This window comes from Amia ocellicauda, chromosome 10, assembly GCF_036373705.1.
Source record: "Amia ocellicauda isolate fAmiCal2 chromosome 10, fAmiCal2.hap1, whole genome shotgun sequence".
NCBI lineage: Eukaryota > Metazoa > Chordata > Actinopteri > Amiiformes > Amiidae > Amia > Amia ocellicauda.
Window position 1 is genome coordinate 35,358,343 of NC_089859.1, and position 26,840 is coordinate 35,385,182.

Consider the following 26,840-nt stretch of genomic DNA (forward strand, 5'->3'; position numbering starts at 1 on the left):
GAGAGCCCCCTATCCATCAGATTTTAGAGGTCACCCTTGTATCACCAATTTATAAACCGCTGGAAGTATTTAATTCTGATCAATGAAGCAGGTAAATTAAGTCCTTTTAGAAACTATTGGAGCAATTATTGAATAGCTGCAGCCTCCCGACTTAATTGATTAGTAACTCACATGTGTTCCCAGTATTTACAAATTGGTGATTTAGGGTAACCTATAAGATTAAGTGGATTGGCGCTCTCCAGGACCTGGATTGGACACCCCTGTCCTAGGTAGTTAAACCAGAGCTAAACTGTTTTGTAGATCTGAAGAGGGAAAACAAAGGTTGGGAAAGCATTATCAACGTATTGTGGTATTCAGTTAAGCCTCTGCAAAATAAAAATAAGTATTTATTCAGAATTATTAATATGCTGTTTAATTTACATATGATATGCTCCTGAGTTGTTTTCTGTCACATACTTTTCTTATCATAGTTCCATTGAGAAACAAGGAACATTGAATGATACCATTTAAAGTCATTAATGCAGAGTTGCAGAATGTTGAAGAGACAAGAGGTTCCAAATAAGTGAATTTGGTCCTATTTATTTAATAATATAATGTGTGCTTTTCAGGATGTATCACATAGCATTGGCATGTTTTACAGGTTGACTTCGATCAGCTGCAAGAAAACCTGAGTCAAATGGAAAGGCGGTGCAAAGCTTCTTGGGATCACCTGAAAGTTATTGCAAAACATGAGATGAAACCAGCTCTCAAGCAGAAAATGTCAGAGTTCCTCAAAGACTGTGCTGAGAGGATCATCATTTTGAAGATCGTGCACAGGAGAATAATCAATAGGTAACTGAGCCATACCAGAAAGAGAAGTAATCCACATTTCTACGAAGGCTGACAACATGTTTAATGCTGGAAATACAAAATGTTGAAAGATAATAATGAAGACCAGCACTTGGGGAAGTATTATAAAGGGTCATGTATATGGTTTAGGTCTTCATAGGTGACATTAAATATGAAGGTAATTTTGAAAATAAATTGAGGTATTCTACTTATAAATGTATTGTCAAAATAGAAAAATAAAGTTCCAATGTACTGAATTTGAAACCACAATAATAACACATTAAAATCCCAAATATGTAACTACTGATATGGAGTCATTAAACTGTGTTCCAAAGGCATTCACAGAAAAACAAGACAGACTAATGAAAACAGCCAAGTTCAGCTTTGTATATTTCTATGTTTTGTTTTTTCTAACAGGTTTCATGCGTTTCTGCTGTTCCTCGGCCACCCTTCGTATGCCATCCGAGACGTGAACATCTACAAGTTCTGCAAAATCGTCAGCGAGTTTGCCCTGGAATACCGCACCACGCGAGAGAGGGTGCTTCAGCAGAAGCAGAAACGAGCCAATCACCGTGAGAGGAACAAGACCAGAGGCAAAATGATCACAGATGTAAGTCCCCGTCTCTCATGGCTCCCATATTGTGCTTTATGCAGGTTCCCCAAGTTGATCCAGGAGGGCAACAATCCAGCAGATATTATAATTTTGTTCTATAAAATCACTTAAAGCATGTTTAGCTTATCCATTTGAGTGTATGCAGAAGATTTTGGTAGGTTTATATTTAGTCCTCCCTAACGATTCAACTAGTAAAATCCTCACCACAGAAAATGAATTGAACCCTATGGTGCAGACATCATTTTAAATTGTGCTGTGGGCTCAGTGTGAAAGGCAAGATATCACATTTTCTTTTTTGTGTTAGAACAGGAATTGTAGCTGAGATTATTAACATTTGGTGATTCCATAATCCACATAAAAAAATAAAAATAAAGAATTTATACAAGAGGTTTAGATTTTCATATGATTCTATTATAGTATGCGTTGCAGCTTTTTTTAATTGTGGTATTTCTTTGTGAATGGGTTCTTTTATTGAACCACAAGGTACTATGTGGGAGTTTTCTTACAGTAAAGAAGAGAAAATAATATTTGCTCAAAGTTACATTTTTGTTCATAAGCTTCAAAGAGTTGGTCTATAGTTATTTTCCAGACAGCTGTACTGAATAATTATATTCAAGAGATTTTTATGGTGTGTGACTAAAAACCTCATAAAAGTGACGGAGATATCTGTTTTTAAAAACCATTAGCAAATGAGTTTTGAACATTTTAAGAACACATCCTGAAGTAATTTATATTATGAAGGTCATAACAATAAATGTCAAAGCTTTTGTCCTCTTGTGTTCCCATCTGTTACACAAAAGGCTATTAATTAACTTCCATAGTACAGAGGGCCTTGATATTCTCCATTACACCTTAATCGTGTTGTCTACATGTTCTTTCAATGTGCAAAATCAAATTGAGAAGATTGGAAACTGAGTATAATTAATGGGATCACCGGAGTTGCAAACAAGGGTCTATAATTATACAAAATACAAAGTGCAGAAGTACAAGGACACAATGACAGCAGGACAGCACAGTGTTGGGGTGCTAAACTAAGACTGACAGTTTCTCCTTATTTTTCAGACAAAGACCACACATGCAATATTCTGCGTCTTCGCTAGCTCTGCTTCATATCCACCTCAATAAAATAAGAAATTCTCCAGTCATAAATGAAGATTGCAAGATTGTTTGAAAGGGTTTTAATTTCTGAAAAGCTAAGGTTTCCTCAGGGAAGATAATATCCGTTGCAAATTCTCTTTGAAACTAGGACTGTGAATTGCGTTTTCAATTCATTTTCTTTTAAAAAATGCTAATAATTATAGCTTATAATTAGAAACAAATGTGGCCTACACACACACACAAAATTACCTCCTTGTTGACTTCCTAGATTCCTTGCAGAGAGAAATGCCAAATCTGTCTTATTTTCATGTTGGATTTTTTTTTTTAAAACATTAATCCCAATGTCCTCAACATAGCACTGCTTAAGGCTCAGGGTTATTAGGAGCCTAACAGCAGGCAAAAGCCACTAATATACCAAATAAACACAGCCTACAAATAGCTGTGGAACTAGGTCAGTAAGGTAAGATTCCAGCAGGATTTGTTTTTTGTAAGTCCATGAGACTCTGGAATCAGAAGCATTTAATAACAAAATATTTTGATCACCTTTGACAGATTTCCTTCATTTCCCTTTTAAAGTTTACAACAGTACATATGCACCATAACGTGGTGGTTTTCCAATGGTTTTAACATGCATCTCTTTTTCCTCTTCCATGGTCTATCATGGTTTGTAACATGGTTTACTTTACTGGGATTTCACTTTGCTTTCCCATATCCTTTCCTGTGGTTTCATACTTTTATAAGGGTTCTTCGAAGAGTCTCCAATCAAATTTTCACATACACAGACAGAGATTAGTGACTATGTATACTGTAGATATCTTGTGGTGAGCCCTTGCTGTAACCACAGCCCATTTAAAAAAAAAAAACTACAATACCCAAAATTGCATCTAGATGTAGGATTCTGAATGTATAAAACACCAACTGTCCTAGAATGGCTTTTGTAGGTCTAGAGCTCACTCGCACGAATAGGGTCTATCTGACAGAAGAGTGTAAGATCAGCACCATTGGCAGTACGCATTATACTTATGGGCAATATCTGTGGTAAGGCGTGATCTAACCGCATTTCACAGCTGGTCCTGGTCAGACAATACATGAGAAAAATACAGGGATAAGCGGATACAGCCTCTAGGTGCAATTTTTCAAGTTAACTGAGCAAATCAGATCATTATCACAATGAGTTTTAATAAGAAAATAAGTCTAGAAAACATTTGTAGAAAACTTATTCTCGCAATTTGTTCTTCTTCCATTAGTCTGGTACTGTATGTCCCTCAGGTTGGGTGTCTTAGAAATAATCCCATTCTATAATAAAATATTCCTGTGGTGCCAAATATCTCTTTAAGAGATTATAAAACCTATTAATCTGGAAGAAGCATCACATTGTTTGCAATTTGTTTGGCCTGGCAAAAGCCTCATTCAGTTTCAAGAGTAGTCTGATGTAAATTTGAAAACATCTGGATAATAGCACAAAGGAAAAATAAACCATATTGTAAAGGAATGTCTTTTTACAGCACAAGCTTGTGGCGCTGGTGCAAACTTCAGCAAAGACTATGGCGCAGTTGTTCTACTCTTCACTCTTCACCCCTCATGCTGTGTAACTTGCTTTCTCTTCCATTTACCTCTCGCACACGTTCTTCCTGCGCCTCATTCCATTTCCTCTTTGCTCTGTGTCTCTCCTCTAGACGGATGATGAAGAGGACAGTGAGGTAGGATTGCCATGGCGCTCAGTTCCAGCTGTCTTGTCAACTGTGTGTGTGTGTTTGCAGTGTTCATCTTTCTAACTCCTCATGAAACACCAATTACCTATTGTTTGCTTGCTTTTTCTTTTCTTTTTGCTGAATGGGCAAGCTTGTCTGCCATGATTATTTTTAATCTCACCTCCCAAGATACACACCACATTAATGCTTTTCTTTTATCAGGGAGTGGGGGTGCTAGGGTTGTGAACGTCTTCAGGCCTCCTAAAAAATGCTGTGGCATGTCATAATTGTTCAGAAGAAATATTAAGGAGGGAGACATAACCTGTTTTGCTTTCTCTGAAGATTGGCTTTATTTTATTTTTCTCTTGGTGTTTCAAGGCTCCACAACTGAAAAATAAAAACCGATATAATTGATGCTCATTGTGGCACATTTAATGTAAATTGCACTAGAGACATATACTAAACGGTACTCTGCATGGATACAAGCATGGTTTGGAAATATAGGATTTGATTTATTTCTACCTGTGACACTTCCTAGGCATGTTTGGGGCAATTCAGTATAGCAGTAGGAGCCAGTATCTAACAAACGAAGCATCATGCACATGTATCTTGATTGTAATTTGAGCCTGATTTTCTACACATTGCATAAATACCTGGGGGATATGTTATCGTATGCAAACGTCACCACAAGAGCAGCAGATTATATTACAGCAAGCTAAACTCCTGTTTGTAGGTCTGATGTACCTTATGTTTGTGTTCTACTGTAAAATTAGAAAAAGGTTACCTCTTACTGTAGTTGTGCTTTCCCGTAATAATAATATAATTATCAAAAGGTGGCTGTTTACCCAAGGGCATGATAAATAAACACTCCTCGACTGTTTATCCAGGTGATTCTCATTAAGTAGAACTTTAGTAGAGTAATTTAATCATGTTAGGTAACATTTGACCTCTGTCCAGGAGATGGACTAATAATAGCTTTCAGGCATAAGGAATGGGTAGGTAAAGCTTGAGTAACTCGATCAGCTATTTCTCTGCTTTGTGAGGGTGTGGATGTATGATACTTGAAAAAACTGCAGGTTGCAAAATCAGATGCTCTCAAAGCACGAACGTCCATATTTAAACCAGTCACATGCAGGCAATTGTATTTTGGAATTAACCCTTCTGACCTTTACGATATCAAAGTCTGGTTTAACTTTTTGTTTTGTTTTTGACTACAGTTACTGAAAGAGTCAACAAGTTTCAGATTATTACCGACTGACAAATGTCTTCCAGATTCTTAAACAAAAGCAGTACAGTTGAAAGGAGTACATGAAAACGTTTTTTTTTTATTGGTGAAAGTTCAGGAAAGGGGTTAATATACTGAGAGCAAAGAAATGCAGATTATAGAGACCTACACATGTAGTTCATTTTTGTATGTTAATGAATACAGATATCATTTTACAGTGGTGATATCAAGTCAAGATAATAAATTGTTACAGTTAAGGTCAGATAGGTTATTCTAATCATTTTTATATATGGTGTCTACTGTTAGAAAGTGCTGAAAAGTTAACGTAAACATCCCAAATTCCTTTATTTGTATTTAATTTACTGTGCCTGTAAAACAGGTTGTTTCTAGCTAAGGAATGTTGAAAGCCAATCCTAAAAACAAAGAAAGTTGCTACCCTTGGTCTACAATGGGGTATGAAATTACAATAAGGCTATGAGAAAGAAGTACACAATCTTACTATAGTATAGGCTTAAGCAGTGTCAGTGTCAGTGTCGGTGTTAAAATTCAAACAAATTGAACAAAGCCTTTCAAGTTACTGAATTAAACTGTTACGAAAAGCTTGAGTCTTGTTTCCTTGAGACACCAATTCTCAATCTTTACTTCTCCTGGGAAACTCATAACCTTCTCTCTTCAGGTGTGGACCTGTCCCTGTGTGAACAGAGAAATGTGTGAATCTATATTTTTTCTACTTTTCTTTTACATTTTTTAATTGTCAAAAACTGTTCGCTGTGGTTTTTAAGATGATTATGCTTTGGATTTGTTTAATATTAAAAATGCTGGGAAAGAGTATCTGATGTTGGCTTGTGTGATCAAATGCAAAAAAAGATTCTGGGCAGTGGATTAAAGCTTTTTAAACTAAAACTGATTCTTAAAAATAAAATAAAAAATCTATATTCCCCATACACAAAGCATAAATTCAAGTTCTACAAATGTTTAGATTGAGTCAGAAAAATTAAGAGTATCATTGTAGTATAAAGGCCTGTATGTGTATGTGTGTGTGTATAATATATATATATATATATATATATATATATAGTAAGGCATGTACAAATAGTTTGTCTAAATAATAGCTTGTTTTTTTGGGGGGGTTGAAAATAACTGGTGTGTCTGTGATGTGTTGTTGACAGACAGGGAAGTTCTCCAGCACCCCAGCCAGCAGCCAGAACCAGCCTCAGGGATTGCAGTACGCGGAGGATGCAGCCGAGCACGAAAACATGAAAGCCGTTCTGAGGAGCAGCCTGCAAGCCGGGGAGAGCAGCAGTTCTGTGGTGCCGGGGGTCCGCACTCGAACACGCGCCAACAGGGGTAAGACGGGTGCCTGGAGAATATTCCAGTGAAACTTCACACCTCACCCTAAAATGAAGTTCAAACTGTGATGCTGACTGTACTTCATCCTTAAATGTTCTCAGTCTCGCCTCGTGTCAGTGTAGTGGGCCCTGCTGTGTACTTAATAATGATTTTTGAAATTATCTACAATTCAGTGTTCTTTTTATTGTGTTGACAGTGTTGTCTGCTTTGTGATGTTGATCCCTGAAACAGCAGTTATTCTCCAGTAGTTATGTATAGCTATTCTCTGTATATATTCCAGTTCCAGTTGGTTTGCAACCTTACCCTTTCTTTATGTTACTAAAACATCTTCACACTCATGAATGTGTAACCAAGCTGGGCAGATATCCACAGGACTTAGAGAGAGTATTGAGCAACTTCTTATTTTTATAGTAAATGTATATATTTTGAGACTAGTGACTTTAGAGAATATAGAGACTGTTACTATGGGGAAAATAATAAATATATCAATGCATTAATAAACATGAGAGTCTATATGCCAGGCTTACACCATAACACTTTCAATCCATTTGTCAGTAGCTATGTAATATTGGATGAATGTACCCAACACAGTAGTTAATGACTCTCAAGTTCAATTGTGTATATAGGTTTAACTTAAATGTAGCAATTTTGATTTAATATTCATATACAGTCCTGTCCAAATTGGGAATGACCTAGTCAGTTCTAAGCTTAGTGCCAGCAAAACACAAGGGGGATTGAAGAATGATAAACATCCTCCAAAAGTTAGTATTGAGGGCATGATATGAGTCTTATGAGTAATGAATAATGCCAAAACTATTGAATACAGAAGGAAGACATCGGTTCTTATGGTGTGGTACGACATATCAACCCCTGGTTGATTTTCCCTTTGAAAATGTACTATGTAAGCCAATTCTGTTATCCAAATGGGTTCCATTAATTTAGTTGGCCCAGGATTGGAACTGGCAGTTATCCCAAACACAGGACTCTTCTGACAGTTCCCACAGATCAGAAGGAATTATAACTACTTTGCTTTTTGAATGGGTTTTTGTGTTGCTGTTTTGTCTCATAGGTCGCATTGGTTCCTGGAATACAATGAATGATGACTCACCCAACGCTACGGATGACGCTGCTGACGAAATCATGGATCGCATTGTGAAGTCTGCGACACAAGTGCCAAGTCAGCGTGCTGTACCCAGGGAGAGGAAGAGGTCACGGGCAAACAGGAAATCATGTAAGGGCTACATAACATTTTCAAAATGCTTACCAGTTCTACATAATTTGTTCAGTACTAACTAGTTGTGGCTAGAGCAAGAACTTGAGGACAGGGAAGACACAGAGATACGTTATTGTTTCGAGGGATGTTTTTAATGAAAACACAGAAATAACCATAAAAAAGTACATTGGCTTTTGGTTTATCAAAGGAAAACAGTAAGCAATATAGAAAAGTGAAAGCCAAGGCGCAACCAGGTTGATCCAAAAAGTTAACTGGTGTGGTCATTATAGAATTGTGTTCCCAAGGTTCTGACCAAATGATTGACCGACCAACCGAGGGAATTTCTATAAGTCATGTAGATCAGCTCTCCTGTAGGATTGTGGCAAGACAAGTTATCATTTAAATATATCTTTAAATATGTCAATATATCTGTAAATGTATTTAAGATATCATATCTTTAAATATTTAGAGATCTGTAAATATTTAAAGATATCTTGAAATTAAAGAACTCTAAATTTCAGATACCTTTACATGTTTTGAAGATATTTTCAAATGCACTTTAAAATAAGATATCTGCAATTCATTTAGATATATCTTCTAATCATTTGAAGATATCTGAAATACATTTTGAGATGGTTGCAAATATCTTAAAATGATTTGCAATTGACTTGCTGTTCATTTAGAGAGATCTGTAATTCATTTCAATATATCTACAAATTACTTCCTGTATGTGGCCTGAGATTATCACTTCCTGTTCACTCAGGAAACCAGAAATGATAGTCTCAGCCAACATACTGGAAGTAATTTGTAGATATATTGAAATGATTTGCAGGTATGTCTAAATGAACAGGAAGTCTATTCTGAAATCAGTTTGGTGGAAAATGCACCACTATAAGCAGTGTTAGTAATGTTTATAAGAAAATTACCTCTCTTCATTGATCTGATTGCATTTTTCTTAATGTATTTTAAAGAGCTCCAAGACATATGATAATAACAGGGAAATAAGACCATAAGACCTTAAATGACAACTCCAATTTTAGAATCGTAGCTTTCTATGATAGCTGTTAATGTAGTAGCCTATATGTGGTGCTGCTGTGAAAGTATGTTTAGATTGCTGCTGTCTAAAGTTAAACATGGGATGCACTCTACTGGAACAACAATAAATATGCATTTCCCCTGATCTCATACAGTCTTACGCTACAATTGGTCTTGTTTTCTTGATTCCACCAAGAGTTATAAAGATAAATCCTTGATGGAGTGCAAACATGGGATCTGGTACCTTTCCCATTGTTTCAACTCCAAAGTAACATGCAAAGATGATCAGTTTTCTGCATCCTAATTTGCTGATCCGTTTCACTGGCTTCATATAAAATATTATTCAAAAGTCACAGATAGTTGTGAAATGAAACATTGCCTGCCAATCCACTAGAGACTGTAGCTGACTAGCAGACTCAAAAATTCTACTATGTAAAATTGGACTGACTGCAGCTGTTTGTTTCTTCACTTGTAACTTGCTGGAAATATTAAACGGCAAAAGCAGTTGGCAGATGATCACGTTTTCTTTGGCGACTGATGACAGTGCTAACTTGTATAACTAGACTTCTCAAAGTCAGGCACCAATGTTGGACTTGCCTGCTTTTGTAAGAAGTGGGCTGTGTCTGTCTGGCTCCCATCTGGACTTCCCTGGGTGGAAAAAATAATTATCCTGGTCATGCCTTAGATTAACACAGCTTGCAGTGTTGTGCGTGTGTGTGTGCATATATATATATATATAGCCTTAGGTTGCATCTTATGAGATATTTGTTTTCCACATAACTAGGTGATACTCCTGTCATGTAGACCCATATAGACATTATGTTGCTTATGTAAATATAAGAATAATGTACCATGTGTCTGTATATTGACAAAACCGTTTATATCTCTGCTTAATTACCTGATGGACAATTCCAGAGTTCAGCGTGCAATGTGTTTTTAAAAATGCAAGCAGTGAGAGAGTACCAGAATAATTGAAATTTAAAATGAAGAATTGATTGATTAATTAACAATGCCATGATTTTGGCAGTTGACAAACCACCTGTACAAAATGTTTAAAAAATAACTAAAAAAAAAAAAAGAAACTAAACAATATTTTTGCCTTTGCTATTTTCTGGAGCTGAATATCAAATCCCTATGCTACATCATTTTAAGAATTTTGCTATTGCCTTTTCTTTTTAGATTATTTTAGCTTTTCTTCCCTCTTTTTAAAGGCTTTCATGTATAAGACCCGCATTATGTCACACACTGTATATGCTAAAGAATGTAAAAACTAAGAAAGCTGCTTCTCATCGGTCATATCTGAAAGCCTCTGCTGTTGTGTTTGATATGTTTACGAAGACAAGTATAGGAATTATCTGGCTCCCTCTGTATAATAAACAAGTTTATCTCCTGGTTAAGTTCAACCTTTTGACTGAGGTGAAGTTGACCATCAATTATAAGAAACACACACACATGACTTTTCCTGCCTACTGTACCATGTATTTCCTTATAGTTTCATGTCAACTGTATTCATAGGGGACATTTTGATGGTATATTTTCCAAAGCTAAACAAATAGTCATAAATAGTAAAATGCTTAGAGATTATTTAGAAGTCTGGAGTTGGTTATCCTCACACAATACATAGAACTGTGGATCATCATGAGAACTGTAGTAGTTCAGTCCATTATTAAATTCCATCTAGGAAAAATGTGTGGGCAATTTTCATAAGATAATGTAGATAGATGTATTAAAAATATACAAAGCTTGAATACTTATTATTATTTGCAACTCACCATAAATACAGTAAATTAAGAGTGTTCTCAGTAATCTTTGTCCTCTGCTGACGTTTTGTTTTTTGTATCTCCTGCTTCTGTGCCTCAGTGGAATATGGTGAAAGGAATACATCAACAATCATGTGTTTCACTTCACACAGTGTTTAAAAAAAAAAAATGTAGTTATGGTTATTATTACATTAGACCCAATACATTAGTTAACTTGGCATCTATAACTTTACCGGTAGCACTGAAGTGTCAAACATCTGGGACCTAGCAACACTTTAGCATTTCCAGGTCACAAGAAACACTGCTGAACATTACACTTCCTGTTCTGTTACAAGATTTCATTTTGTAAAATAAATTAGAAGTTATAAGCTCTCATTTATTGCATCTGAGATGAAGCCAATAATATAATTCACAAGTAAAAGGAAACTTTGTGTCTCTCAATAGGACTATATGTATTTAGTTTGAAGCAGCATAAAAGGAGATTACAGGCCATATTCATAACACTAACCTGTTTAAAGTTTAAAAAAACAAAAAGAAGTAGGTTTGTATCACGTAACAATTCTGTAATTTAAACAAAGTACATCAATTATACATACATTTTTTTGTAATTGTGCCATTGTTTTATTTTTTTGTGCAGTGGTTCAGTTCTTTCCAAAAAGTTTCACTCTTTAACCATGACAGAGAAACAGAATCATATTCATGCAACTTTAATGGTGATCATAATTACAGTGACATGATCCCTAATGGAATTGATGCCTTTCAGTCACTGAGGTTGCAGCGGAGTTTAGAGAAGGGGTTTAGAGAAGGACAGTGGAACAGGACTCATAATGTGGAAGACCAAAGATGACAGTCCCATGCATGGTCCTCTAGCAGTGCCCTCAGATTTATTTAATGCAATTGGGAAAGATCTGTGGTTTGATGCTCCGGAGCAGAATCCTCACAGACTTTTTTTTGTTAGTTTTTTTTCCCCAGGATCCAGTTGAAATAATACTTCTCTTTGTGTTGTTTTTTTAGAACACCAAACCAGGTCGTAACATTTTTGTGTTTTCATATTCACAGTGCGGAGAACACTAAAGAGTGGCCTGACGCCAGAGGAGGCCAAAGCACTGGGACTGATTAGCACCTCTGAAATGCAGGTGTGACAAGACTTCCAGCAGCCTAGAGTGTAAAAGCACAAAAAGAAAAAGAGAAACGAAAACGGCACCTGGGTCAATCGTCTCCGTGGCAACAACTTCCAGCTGGCTGCCATTCACACCCACTCCTGACAATCCCATCACCTCTGAGCTCCTTTGTGTTGTATAACATTGTTAAGGAGAAAGAGCAAAAGAAACAGACCTTTTGGTAAAGGGTGTTGCAGCTCAGCCATAAAACTTTGAACAGTTACAGAAATCAGGATTGTTTTTGAATATTTTAGAAGTTAAAAAAACGTATGGCTTTTTTTTTTTCTTTTTTGTTTATTTAAACTGATGTGGTTAGTAGAGTTTCCCCTGTTGCGTTAATTGTTCCTGTATGAGCTGTGTTTGCGTTGGCCACTCATGTGGCTGTAATGTAATGTAACTCATGTAGCCTTGTCAGTGTGAAGAGACCAGGTTAGCTGCCTGTTAAGTTGCAGTCTACTGTTTTGTTTTATTTTTTTAATCATTATTATTTTATAAGGCTTGCAGCATGAAGCAAGTGTTGTCCCATAGTGTGCAGCATAGGCAACAGCACAGTTAAACCTGAGAATATACTTGACACTGCACAAATGGTTTTCATTGTGAGTAAAATATAGAGGGATTTTGTACAGGCAGAACTGTTGGGAGTGTGTATTGCCAATGAATATACAGCTCTGGGAAAAAATTAAGAGACCACTGCAATTTTTTCTTAAATCAGCATCTCTACATGTATGGCAGCCGTTCCATTTCATTCATATTTGTATTTGGAATTTGGGAGAAATGTTGTCAGTAGTTTATAGAATGAAACAAAAATGATCATTTTACCCAAACACATGCCTGTAAATGGTAAAATCAGAAAAACTGATAATTTTGCAGTGGTCTCTTAATTTTTTCCAGAGCTGTATATTATTCATATGACCCAGTAAACCTTGGGGACTGAACTAGAAGAATTATTTTGCCAGTTGATATCAAAATCATCACAGTGGTGGTGCAGAATGCAGCATGTGTTGCACCCTGAAAGTTTTTAGACACTTTTTTTGTTTTTAGAGAGGTTGTTTTTTTAGGCGAAAGTAAATGAGTGACCCATATCTCAATGTGTCCGAGAGGAAAATATTTGTTTTCTGCCGGAAAACAGAATGCTATAGCACAGCATGATTAGCTGATTAACTCCGGGTTGCTTTATCATGCTTTATTAGTCCTTATACAGTACTGTACTTTGTGAATGTTTCAACCATTGCCAGGTTGTACTGTTGTTGTGGTTAGAATGGACATAGCTGAAAAGGAAAAACAGTGTTTGGATATTGAGAGGAATATAAAATTAAGAAATATACAAATGAGCAGGCTTCACATGCTCTGCAGCAGGAATTGAATTTAGTAACCTGTAAGTTAACTGTTAAAGTGCAGTGCAATAGAACAGAGTTTAGTTTCCTCTATGAGCTATTTTAAGGAAGAGATGGAAAAGTATCTTCAAAATGTCCTGTAATATCACAGAAGGCAGTAGCTGTGATTGACAAAGTTCAAAGTGTGTATACAGAATAGGTCTGTTAGCAGCCAACTGGATAGTATATTATCAAAGAAAATGTGAAAGTACAGCTTTTTTATATAAGCTTTTTGTATCTGAGAAAGAGATGTGCACGTTGCTTCTTCAGCTAAGGATGGACAGGATGTCAGTATACATCACTGTCAGAAGTGTCGCAAAAGTATAGGGCATCTGCAACAGAAAAGAGAGGTAGAAGGAATTACAGAAATAGGGTAGGAAGTGGAAGTTAAAGAGAAAAGGCAAAAATTTCCTTGGTTTATACAGGCGGCTAACTAAGAACATTATTATTTTTTCAAAACTGTAAGAAAGGGAAGTTAGAAAAGTAAAAGCACAATTATAAACTCAACAGGTTGAATAGTTAAGGATCCGCATCAGTACCTGCATGGCTCTCCATTCTACAGCAAGGGGCTTCATTTTGCTTTCTTGTTATGTCTCCTCTTCGTTAGGCAGAGCATGATTAAGATTACAGATTTTTTTTTTGTCTAGATAGTCTTATGATAGCTGCATAACCTCTTCAAACAATCAAGTTGCATCCTTTAAAAAGAGAATCCTCTCGTTAAAGTTTTTTGTTAGCTTTATTACCCACAAAACAAAAACGAAAAGGTCCCTTAATGTAGAATATATATCATATATGCTGTATTTCTCATTCTGTGCATCATACATTCAGTTAGACTGCTGAGCAATGCGTTCTTAACACTGACAATGCTTTTTTCATGTTAATCCTTAACCTGTAGGCACTAATGGACTGTATCAAGAAGCTCATCCTAATTTTTCATTCGCTGTTGGTCTCTTTCGTCTAAGTAATGATATGTTGTATTTTTAATCTGACACCCTGACATTGTCTGTATTCCTGCCAGATTTTTTTTTCTTCAACCACAGACAGTATATCTTGGAATTGGGTTGTGTATAGGAGAAAGAGTGGAGTTTCATCAGATTTGCACACGCTTATGGTACGAAATCATCAGATTCTCTAACTGTGGTAAATATGAGACAGGGAAGGAAAGGTTATCTTACACAGAAATTGGAGATGTAACTCATGCTACAAATGGGATATGAATTAGTTTCTATGGAGGCCATTTAAAAAATATAGATTAGCTCTTGACCCTTGCTAGTTTAAAACCGCTTAGTGTCCTTTACTGCCACTAGCACTAAAGACAAGGAAAAGGTCCAATATTTAAAGTGACTGTTTTGCAGTAGAATCACACACACTGACGAGCTTCAGATTCTTCAGTGCCTTTGGGGAAAGAAGTCTGTAATCATTCTGAATTATTTAGGGAAATAAAATGTGGATCTAATGTAATGTAATGACTATGATACAATTGGGCAGCTATCATTTTCAGCAACACTTCAAACAATAAATATCTGCCCATTTCAGACCATTAAACTGTCTTTCACAAGGTAGATAACACCGTATTTGATTTATATTTATTTTAAGAAAACAGACAAGTTTTTCACGTATTCTATTACATTCATTAGTGCCCGGCAAGGTGCTGAATCTTAAATTAGGCACATTATAACAAGTTACAACTGCTTAATGGACTATAGTGTAAAATACATATATCTTGAAGTTATCCACACTAATAATTTTCACAGCACAATGCCCGAGTTACTGAACTCCTTGCTCTTCGTAAACATGGCACTACTATCATTTTGTATTGTTTTCTCATGGGGGATATACGGAAGACCTAGTATAATACTGCTAAAGCGCCAGTAGTACGTACTGTCCAGCACCTTATGTACCATCTGTAGCATGAATTTCTATGGAGAAAAAAAATTATAATATCACTGTCTTTAGACACAGTTTTTTCTCAGTTGTAAGCTGAGCATTGTAAAAAAGGAAAAAAAATGTAAAGTTGAAATGGAAAAGTATTTAGAAGCAAAAGCAGAAGGACAAATGCTGTAAAATTGTGTAAATGTCACGCTCTGTGTTGTTTTGTGTAGAATAGTGTAATATAGGCTAAATAGCAATGTTATTCTGTGAATTGTAATTTAAGAGAAAATAAGCCATGCATGGTAAAAAAAAGACAAAAGACAAAAAAATATATTATCTACAGATGTGTTGCTTATTCTAGATAAGGGAGTTTCTTATGTGTTTTGATTTAATGTCAGTGAAATTGCTTCTGTTATATGTACATTTTCTCCTATACTCCTTTTAGGATGATTGAATCAATCCACCCACCTTGAACTCATATTAAAGCCTTAGGAAGCATTTTTTTCCACTGCATATTTTTGCAAAAAGGAGACAAAATTGTTTCCCATAACTTCAGAATTGTTCTCATAATCTCTCCCTTTCAGTGCCATGCAATGTTAAAGTGAGAAATGGACAACACAAACTATTTAAACAGTGAATTTTCAGTTTTACACCCACCCCCTACTGCAGTATGTATACACAACTTGCAATAAAGCTTTTCTGAAGCAATCTGTAAACTTCAAACATTTTGTTTTTGTGTCCTGTGATTTATTCATCTGACTTCTGGTGACTTGATGGAGGAGAATTTCTAAAGATTAGCAATTTAATAGATGGTAAAGAGGTCTTGCAGAAAATCTTTAATTACAAATGTGACCAAAGTGCTTATGGTAATGGTTATGTTTTACACACAACAAAGACAAATTATATCTCAATAGTTCTTCTTCCTTAAGCTACTAGAGACCAAACAAGCAAGAGCTTATTTGTTAATTGTATGTACTCATGTTCTAATTATTATTATAATCAACACAAAGTAAAATGTGCAGTGACATTTACAGTGACACTATGCATTTTGTAAGTAAAAAACACCTAATCAGACCATTGCCTTCCATCACTTCTATAGACCTTCCAGGCTACATCAACCTCACTAATGAATTATGAAGTGTTGCTTTACAGAAATATAACTTTTCATTCAATGCATATATAGGAATTACCAGAGGATATATATTTTTTCCTTATTATTATTGTCCTCTAGTGTGACAAATTGTGTAGCAGCACAATACATTTTTATACTATCTTTAACATCCACTTCAGTGTACATCTGACTTAATTAAGAATCAAACTTACAGAGGTTAAATGATTTGCTGTGAGTTGTAAGTGACTGCAATCAAAGTGGTCTGAAGTCTTTCCCTCTATATTAGGCTCTGAAGACTTCAGACCCCCCTCATGCACTACACATGTGATTGTGTCTGGAATCCTCTGTCAGACAGATGTTCACACCAAATATTCATACTTGAGAAGTCTGTTGAGCAACTGATATTTGCTTGAGAATTCCTTTAACGTAGCACACTACAATATATAAGAGGAGGAAATAGCAATAACATATGAGAAGTGAATATTAAATTGAACAATAGTAAAAACAGATTATATCAATCAGTCTCTTCTTTTTCATATTTTTTCCGATTAAGTGTTCCAAATGTGCAATAACTTTATTGATTATTTTTATCTGTTTTAGTTGTAAATTAATATAACATTGTTTCACCATTTGCAAGTGTTTGAACCACTATTTGCAAATTAAGAGAACATTCACATTAAGTCTTTGATGGTATCATCTTCACAATTAAGCCAAAACACGCTGACCTTCATGATAACTATATATAATTTATTATTATTATGATTAATCCAGCAAAAACCAAGGAGAAAACATAGTTTCCATAGTTTTACAGAAAGTCATTTCCTCCTATCATTCATATAACAAGCAATCCTCGGAGCTTGGCTGGAGTTTGCGGTGCCGAGAGAGTCCAGCAGAGCAGCGGAGTCCTGTGATCTTTTAATGTGTTCAGGATGTGCAGCGCTCTGGGAAGTAGCACACTCTGCAGAAGGGAAGGTCACGGCAGCAGACAGACTGCGAACGTCCTGCAGTTCATCCATCCATCCAGCGGCTGCCTTGTGTGCTGCAGGTGTTCTGCTTTCAGGGATGTGAAAGGGCCGGAGTTTGTTTCTTTTTTCATCTGATGAATCGAATCATGTGGCTGAAAGAAACCAAAACTATATATTGGAAACATTTCCAAGGATTCCCATGTGATTTAGGATCCTTCATGGAAATTCGTAAGGTTGCAAATCTGGTTCAAAAGACAAAAGCATGAAGGTGCATACAATTAAGAGTGAAAAAATAACTACTTGTGTAACCAAGAAATTAGTCTACAGCCTGTGTTACACATATTGATGTGATCCAGTGAAAAGCTGTATTAACTTGTTATTTTTTAACAAAACATTTGTAGACAGTGACAAGCAGAGGTGTTCCTGAAATATTATAAAACTCAGACAATGACAATTTAATTGTAATCTGCCTGTGTTCAATAGAGGGTGTATTCATTCAAAACTGCATTGCATATATATGGATGATTAGAATAAGATGTGGCACTAAATGGAGACAGAGGATGACATCCAGGGAATTTATTGAAATATAGCTAATTAGCCTACAAATACATTATTATGTCCCTCGTCAACAGGCAGTGAGTAAAGTCAAATGTATTGTGGATGTGGTTAAATCCGTAATGCAGTCCCATACAGAACCCATTCAGATGTGCCCTACAGAGAGCGCAATGTCTTTGTAGGGGGGGAGAAACCTCCCCACGCAAGGCACAGCTGTGCAAAAACAAAAAATAGTCTGTCTGAAAATGACTTGAAAAGGAACATTCTAGATCTTTTTTATTTTATTTATTTTTATTAATAGCATGTGGCTCAGTTTAATCCCCTTTGCACCTGTTCTCCACCAATCTATCATTCTATGTTTCACTTTTTTTCAAACATTTTTATTAGTTGCATCAATTCCATGAATCGGCCCATTGAAGAAGCACGCTGATTAATTCAGCAGCCATCAGGTGTTGCCGAATGTCAGACGGCCATCACAATGCTGTGCTGCTGCTAGAATTAACACGTCTGGATCTGATTACTGCCCTTGCTCTTCTTGATGCAATTACTTCTGCGGCCACTTGTGTATAATAAACCAGGCAGATTGAACACGAATGTTCGGGCTCATACATCAGAACAAAGCACATTTCTCTTCTGACTGTTGACTGTTCTAGGTTTCAGCACAGTTCTTAATTTACTCCTTTTCCTTTTCTCCCCCCTTTTCTTGTATTGATATCAAGAAGACTCCACTGCTACCTTGGCACCCGGCACTGGAACATTTGCACAACTGTGTATTTTTATTAGGTAGATAATGGTATCAAAAACAAATGAGGCATGCTACAAATTCCAAGCGTTATTGTGTCAAAGGAAGTCCTCCTTTTAATATGATTACAGAGAATGGTCTTATGTTACCAGGCGCTCTGTGAATTATGAATGCGAAGGAATTTAAGTATATCTCAGGTTTCTCTTTGAGGAAAATAAAGAAGAGCTGCTGTTTCATACAGGGTCTTCTTACAGAGGAAAAACTGATTATCATATTTACTACCTGGTGGGTTGAACTCCAATCCTTGGAAAAAATGATATTTCTATCACTTCTTTTGTCATTTAGTGCTTAATAGTGTGACTTAAATGTGTACAAATACAGTGCTGGGGCATTGTTAACCCTCTTTATGCCTAAATATATAATTATGTGTACTGGTATGCTCATGTGACTTATTTAACCCGCTTTTCAAATTTGTTTCCACATTTTACTTAGTTTAGTTTGCCTAAATGGCACACCAGTTTTTCAGTTTAGACAATCTGCAAATATGCGCTAGTTCTGTATAGCTAGGGCAGGCAATAACCTACATAGCAACATACACAGGACTACACCTAATGGGAGAAGTTATTCATTAGTTATTTAGGGAGATGATTTCTAGGGCCTAGAAGTGTAATCTAAACAGATGCATGTCAACAAGGCGTCGAAAGGTGCTAAGACACTGTGTTTGTGAACAGCTCATTCCACCACTGTGAGGCAAGAGAAGTGATACAGCAAAGCTTAGGAATCAGACACCTGAGGGAAGGCATGAATAACAGCTGTGGAATATAAATGGTGAGAGGAGATATCGAAAGAGAGAATGGAGATAGGAAGGGACAGCTTAGTGATGAAAGCGATGGGTCTGGACTGTTGTCTTTAATATGTTATAGGCAGCAATAAGAAGACAATATATGAAATACACTAGCATGAAAGAAATGAGGCAGAGAGAATAAACTGAGCAATAGATGTTTGAATTAGATTCGGGGAAATGGTGAAAGCAGGAAGGCCAGCCAGAAGAGATTTGCAGAAGTACAGAGTTGCTAGGACAGGGGCCAGGACTAAAAACATAGTAGGATAAGTAGCAGTTGCATTATGTAGATGTTACTCAGAATGAAACCACCAAAGGATGTCAAGGAATATATGTTAAGAGTAGGCAAGGAGACTGTAGCAGAATTGATCCATCCATATTGGACTCAGAACTTTAAAACTACTCTCGTATGTACATGGTATTAAAACTAATGTTATTTTAGCAGGGAAAAAAACATGTGGGATTATAAACCACGCTGATGTCAGAATCAATTTTAAGAGTCACATTTTAAAAGACTTGGCTATATGAGGTAACGTTAGCATGTAATTTCGAAGCAATTAAGAGAAAGAATGTACAGCATGTGCATTATTATATTTGTGCAGATCTGTGGTCTTGAGAAAAGCTGCCTGAAGATGCCCAAGCAGCTCTTCACGTCTAGTATGGAAGAAAACTGAAATAATATGTTACAACTGTTTGTCAACACTTTCCCAGAGACTTTAAAGACATTGCTATAAAGGAACTTTTCTGCGAAGCCAAGGAATTGGTTTCATTGTATCTGCAAGCTTTAGTTGCCCCTTTCTAAGAGCCAAACCTCATTGAAATTATATATTTTCCCTGATGTTGTATTATTTGCGCTTTGCTGATTGAAACCAAAAGTAATGGAAAAGCTGTGGCCGCAATCTACCATAGAGATCAGCAGTTCAAAACTAATCCCAAGCTAATGCTAGGGTGTAGCAATGTGGAGAAATGTGCTGCGTGATGATATATAGGAGCCAATCAGCTTCAGTGTTGGAGATGAAAGGAGTATTTCTTCAATTTGATCTGTGGGCAAGATTACCCACTATGCCTTTCAGAAGGGGAAAGGGGGAAGTGTCTCTGCCACTTAACTTTTTTAGTTTTTTTAGTTACATTTTTTACATCTTATCTAGGGCCATGGTATATACTTCAGCCAATCTGTGACTACATCTACAGATTTGGCACAAGCAATCTGAAGCAAACTGCCTAAGCTAATAATATAAGGCTAATACACTAGTATAATTTAAGGGGTATTTGGGAAATACTGAATTACCCAGAACAATTTGGAGGACAGTACTTTTTTTGTGGGGGTTCAGTACGTTTTATTTTTAAATGCAGTGAATACTTTTCTCTGCCTTCACTTGACAAGTCGTATCACACGCTCTATACAAGCTTTTGGTGTCTTATGTTACAAAAGTACAGTACACAGTACTTAAGGTGAAGAGATTTGTACATTCAAGAGAACCCAGGGGAGGTGATATCTCAATGCCAGGCTCATGGAGACAATGAGCTGTGCTATATTCTGGCTATGCTCAATTCCTCATAACCGTTTCTTCAGTATTTCTTTTTTTTAATTGTATGAAGATTTAACTTACAATGTTATGTAACACCAACTGGCATGTATTCCTCTTTCTCTAAACTTGCAGAGCTGTCATATGTGTCATTTGTCCTGCAGAGATGGCTTTAAGCAGAGCTTCTCTTCAAAAGTGTGTGGCATGTGTACATTTTTTTCTCCAGATATGAAAAAAATGGATGCCCTCCCATGGGAAAATCAGCAAACTCAAGGAATGAGTTTAGTCTTTGTGCATGTACTTGATTCTGCTATGAGTTATAGTTTGCACATCGGTCCAGATAGAAAGAGAAAAATATTAGTTCTGATAAATCCCAGGAAATAATGAAATCTCAGCATAATATGTATGAGCCAGAAGAATCATCTGCTGTAGCCACGAGTGAATCAATTTTCTGCAGTTTATTTTTATTCTATTTTGGGACACAATTACTTATCTTTTAAAGAGCGCTGAATAAAAACAATCTTTCAAAATTAGAGTGATTAATACATGTATATTACCTTGAGTAATCCAGATAAGTATTCAAAGTAAATATGGGATCATATACAGCTGTAGTTGAACGTATTCATTACCTTCGTTCAAAATAATGTGATTAGTTTAATATAATTATATTGTTCATTAACCTATACCAATTTATCAATGATATATATTTTCCTGAAACACCTATTCAGTCTTTTCAGAGGAAGAACATTAAATGTATGACATGTGAAGGGATATCCAGATGTAGAAGAACTACAACTTTAAAGTATTACACTCACTGTCAGGAATGGAGTTGACAGTTGCACTGCAACTCCAAATAGTCTAAAACTCAATTTGACCATGCTTCTATTTTTTCATGTAATTTTCATTATAAACACTGTAATATACCATGGTGAAACCACAGTAAAGTGTTGGAAAGCAAAGTAGCATTGTGGTAATGAGGTATAGTAAATAATGTAAAGTAGTAAAACTGTCACATTTCCATCCAAAGTCCTTTAATATATAAAATATATTATTATTGTATACATCACACTGCATTGGGGCTTGGACGTGATGTAAATGAAATTATGAATTTCTCAACGTCACCTTTAGGTGGCGCTGTGATTTAGCAGGGGGACTTAAGCATGTCCCTCTTTGTGTGTTGTTTGGCTGAACCTGGGCTCTTAAAGGGAGTGTGTGCGCAGAGGCTGCGTGTTGTAAGTTTGTCGTTGGTAGTTGAACGTCTGCTGCCGCTTTAATAGTCTTACAGCTGCTGCGCTTCGGCTTGTGTTTGTACGAAGTTCCCGGCCTCGACAATGGCAAAAGACATGTTTTTGTACTGGGGCTCGGGCTCTCCTCCTTGTTGGAGGGTCATGATTGCACTAGAAGAAAAGCATTTGCAGGGCTACCAGCACGAAATGCTCTCTTTCGAGAAACAGGAGCACAAGTCAAAGGAGGTGCTGGAGATCAATCCCAGAGGACAGGTGGGCACTTTCAATGGCCACAGTAATTCGTCATAAATGTCTGTAGTATTGTGTAGTTAGAATAACTAAGGTCGTGATTTATTATATTTATATTATATTAATGCATTTGTTTCAATGCAGTATCGTGCATTCCCATGGTTGAAGATTAGGGTTTAATGGGAATGTACGATACTGGATAACAGACTTTGACATTAAGACATTCAGAAATTAAGTGTAGGCTACATGCTAACTTGAATTTCTTGATTGCTTTGCTTTAAAATTGCACGGATTTGATTTTGGTCTATTCTATTGCTCTGGGTTATTAATTTCGCTTATTTTGAGTCCAAGGTCCTGTTTGCTCGGTGTGAAGTCCTTTCTCCCATTTGCCTTGCAGCTTCCTAGCTTCAAGCACGGCAACATTATACTCAACGAGTCCTATGGCGCTTGCATGTTCTTGGAGGTAAGTTCAAAATGCACTCGCCCAAGTCATTTACAAGACCCTGTGCATTCAAGACCTGTCTTCACTTCACTTCTGAAAATGTTAGGGGTTTATATGCTGTTGTATAGGACACTGCATAATTGAGTAAGACCCAGTAGCATAATATACATTTCTTAACTTTTTATGATCAGGTTTTACTGGAGCAAGAATACTGTACCTTACCAGTTTTAAGTTACAATTCAAATCTTGTGTGTTCATTATTCCTTTAATTGTTGTTGTGCTTCAGCTCTGACTGTTTATGAAGGCTTTCATGTCCTCTTGGCAGTGTGTTGCCACAGTAGTGATGGCTTTCCTCCCTCCACAGAACCAGTTCAAGTCCCAGGGCACTGTGCTCATCCCTGAGGGGGCTGGGGAGCAGGCACTTGTTTACCAGAGGATGTTTGAGAATTTGACTCTGCAGCAGAAAATGGGTAAAAACAGCTGACTATAGTTACCAGTGTATATCAGACCCAGTATTATTCACAAGGCCAGTATACCAGCAACTGTGTTTATGGTTTAATCTCACAATTTTTCTGTCCATTTTAGACTTTAATGTAGCTATTGTACTAAATTATAGAATTTCTAAAAGGGCTCCCTGTAAGGTCGGTAATGCTTTTGATCTTGCCAAACATTTTTCAGAAAGTTCTATGCCCATCTTCATGTGATCTCCCAAGTTATTTTTAAAATGCTTTTGGAAACTGCTTTCTTGTTTTGTAACAGACTGAATATTCAGGTTGCACAGCTGGTGTTCAGTTTTTTTTTTGTTTTAACAATCCCACTTGTTTTTAAATAGTGATGTTGAATTGCCAGGTCTTTGGGGGGCGAATTCAGTTTCTTCTGTCATCTTAAAAACTTACAAATTTAAGTCATCATTCCCAAAGAAGTGAGAGAGAGAGCCAGCTATAAGTGAGTGGTTTCTCACTTTTTCCTGGTCATGATTCATTTTGAAATGGCTGTATGTTCTTCCTTGAAACATGTGCCTGCCCCACTGCCATTGTTTGTTTGGCTTGCATCAATGTTGGCTGTATTCCAACTGGACAAAAGTTACTTCATCTTGTCAGTCGGAGCTATTTGATTGTAAACTAACACTATTTGATTTGTTCAGCAAACCGCAAATGCGCTTAATTGTGTAAAATTAGTACAAATGCTGCATTTGCCTGTTCTGAATAAGAAGATTCCTGCATAAAAACTAACGCAATTATGACATCCTAATAGTTTTAATTTTAATCTAAGGTACTTCTGTGTCTTTTTAATTTGATCATCCTGAGATCTTTCAAATTTAGAACTGAACACAGAAGTGCAGAGTTACAGACCATATGCACATGCCTGCTGTCCTCGGGTGAACTGATATTGCAGGTGTGAACAGAGCTCTCTACCTGGGCTGTGTTGGTGCCAGTGAGACGCATCTAAGTTGCTGTTGCTGTGTTTTCCAGTTGATATTGTTGACTACAGATGTTGAGCTGTCAAGTTGACCTGCTGGCAGATCTTAAACCTCTATCATTTTTTAATGGTTAGCCATTTAACTTATTGACTAAACTAAAACCAACCATTTTATAATTTATATTAGTTCTGTTATTCTGCAAGGATGGTGTTTTCCAATGCCTCTTCAAACTAAAAAACAAAACCATACTGTACTAGAGCACATATTCCAAGTAGTCCTATGCTGTCTTTGAGGCAAGATTTGTTTAGTGTAGGATGTGATTTGTGCATGTAGAATACATTAAATTAATCCGGTTATCTTCCTCAATAAGAATTATGTTTGCAATGTATGGAGAACTCATGTTGTCACTGTTCCAGCTGATGTCATTTACTACACATGGCGCATCCCTGAGGCTGAGCGCCATGAGTCCGCACTGAAGAGACACAAAGAGGCTCTTGCTACGGAGTTCCAACTCTGGGAAGAATACTTTCAGAAGGTAAGGGTTTTATGAAGGCATTGTTTTTGGACATTAAAGTTTGCATTTCCCCAAAAAACAATTATGCTTTTTAATATATTATAATGTACCCTACTATGTACCTTCCTTGAAACTAAACTTGGTTCACAAACCAAAGAAACTGACTAATTGACCGCATTATAGATGTGGTCACATGCAATACTGTCATTGCTTGGTCAATCAGCCAGACAGGCACTTGTGGGACATGTGAGGGCTAGGCCTGGTCCTTGAGTTCAAATGTTTTGGTTCTGCTAAGTCTCTTCTGGTTTGTCTCGTTAGTTTATGTAGTGTTTTTGTTGAGTGTTTAATCAATAACCAGTGTGCTCGGTTTAATTTGTGTATTTTGTAAAAGACCAGCATGTTTTTGTTTTCCTCCTCAAAATATGGCCACTCCGCTCTGGTATATTAAAACTAAGCAACTTCAAGCACATGTTCTCTGCTCTCAGATGGATGCAGGGTCGTATGTGTCTGGAAAAAACTTCACCATGGCTGATGTGATGGTGTTCCCACAGATCGCTTTTGCCTTTCGCATTGGGTGAGTTCCTTGGAAACTTGAGAAATTGTAAGGGTGGAATCTATCTGAATTTAAGCTAATGTCTGCTAATGAAGACCTTTCCACCTTTCATGGGAAACCATTATAAAGTATTATAACACTTGAATTGCCTTGTTTGATTACATTGACATTCCATCTGCACAGTGAGTACCTTGGCTGGCGTTATTTAACTGTGGTTGTAAACAAATGTATGGAAATTGTGTGCCCACAATGTGGTGAATAATTTGTATCAGCCTGTCGGGTAATTGTATTGGTTTTAATGCATCATTGAAAATTGCTGACCCTGTTAAATGGTCTTTCTAAATTGGGACTGCAAATGAGAGCATACATTTAATCTCCCAGTTCTCATCCATGTGGCACTGGGATATTCATCAACACTCCCAGAATGATCGGTCTATTTTAACCTGTTTTCTGAATATGGACTTGAACATTTGTTGTGGTCCTTGACAGTTTAATTGCCACTCTAATTGACATGTAAACACAATGTTCATGTTTTTATAAATCCTGAAGGTGTTCATCCCTAATAGATTAAACGTATATAAGTTTGGTACACCCCAAACAAATTCCAGCATTTATTTTGTTCCTGTCATTTGTCTGAGTTGTGGCCTTCACACAGGTTTATAAATGCCAAATCTTTAAAATGTGAGAATGAAGACCTTTACAACTTAACAAACTCCTCACCTTTCCTTGGGTGGATTGTAGTGACTATTTCATATTCTGTTTATTTTCCAGGCTTTCCCAGGAGAAGTACCCCAAACTGACCGACTACTATAACCTGCTAAAAGATCGTCCCAGTGTCCAGGCTTCCTGGCCCCCTCACTGGAAGGAGAATCCTCAAGGAATGGATACTCTGAAGGAGTTGTAACGCCACAGGTTTCACCTTGTAGCATTTGTGAAGATTTGTCATTCTCAGTTTTCCATAGCTACTGATCACGAACATGGGGAAAGCTGTGTAACCACTCTTTAAGAAAGTACTTTTGACAGTTTTGTATTGGCTTGAAGCTATATGTCTCGGTTTTCCCCTCTTGATATTTGTTGTGTAATCTTAAATCTGACAATCCCGGAAATGTGGACACTATTCACTAGAGCAGTTTGTTTTGTTGGTTTATATGCTGCAGACCATAATTAAGTCATAGTTCAAGCTTGTTAAGGTGTTTTGGGTAAAATTGCCTTGGTACTAAAATCTTTAAATTATTGCATTTTGGCTGCTTCTGTGCAAATTGAGCGCATATATCAAGAGAACAGCTATGCAATGGCAGTCTCTTTCCTCACTGTAATTTGCTCAATAGCAAGTGCTTAGAGCAGTAAGTGGATAAAATAACTTGCCTTTTGATGTGGCTTTTGTATGGATTTACTTGTTTGTATATCAAAACTCAAAGATTCACAACTTATTAATAAAGTGACCATCACATTCTATTCAAATCTGATTTGGTTTTAAT

General features: G+C 36.6%; 2 protein-coding genes across 6 annotated transcripts in view; both read left to right on the forward strand.

Annotated features, from left to right (window-relative positions):
* Positions 1-15,946, forward strand: part of fhod3a (formin homology 2 domain containing 3a) — a 248,677-nt gene extending 232,731 nt beyond the window's left edge. For 4 of the 5 annotated variants that reach the window (XM_066715994.1, XM_066715996.1, XM_066715997.1 and 1 more), the window contains 6 exons: positions 641-831; positions 1,246-1,438; positions 4,216-4,239; positions 6,625-6,802; positions 7,875-8,036; positions 11,873-15,946. In XM_066715994.1, coding sequence (XP_066572091.1) covers positions 641-831; positions 1,246-1,438; positions 4,216-4,239; positions 6,625-6,802; positions 7,875-8,036; positions 11,873-11,955 — 831 coding nt within the window. In that variant the 3' untranslated portion in view covers positions 11,956-15,946. The remainder of the gene's footprint in view (positions 1-640; positions 832-1,245; positions 1,439-4,215; positions 4,240-6,624; positions 6,803-7,874; positions 8,037-11,872) is intronic. The other variant, XM_066715995.1, reaches the window with a different exon arrangement.
* Positions 15,947-22,161: 6,215 nt separating this feature from the next.
* Positions 22,162-26,828, forward strand: gstr (glutathione S-transferase rho). The gene is made up of 6 exons (XM_066715999.1): positions 22,162-22,457; positions 22,831-22,896; positions 23,240-23,345; positions 24,712-24,830; positions 25,295-25,383; positions 26,134-26,828. The coding sequence occupies exons 1-6, from the start codon at positions 22,290-22,292 to the stop codon at positions 26,264-26,266; spliced, it is 681 nt and encodes a 226-aa protein (XP_066572096.1). The 5' UTR covers positions 22,162-22,289; the 3' UTR covers positions 26,267-26,828.
* Positions 26,829-26,840: the final 12 nt, after the last annotated feature.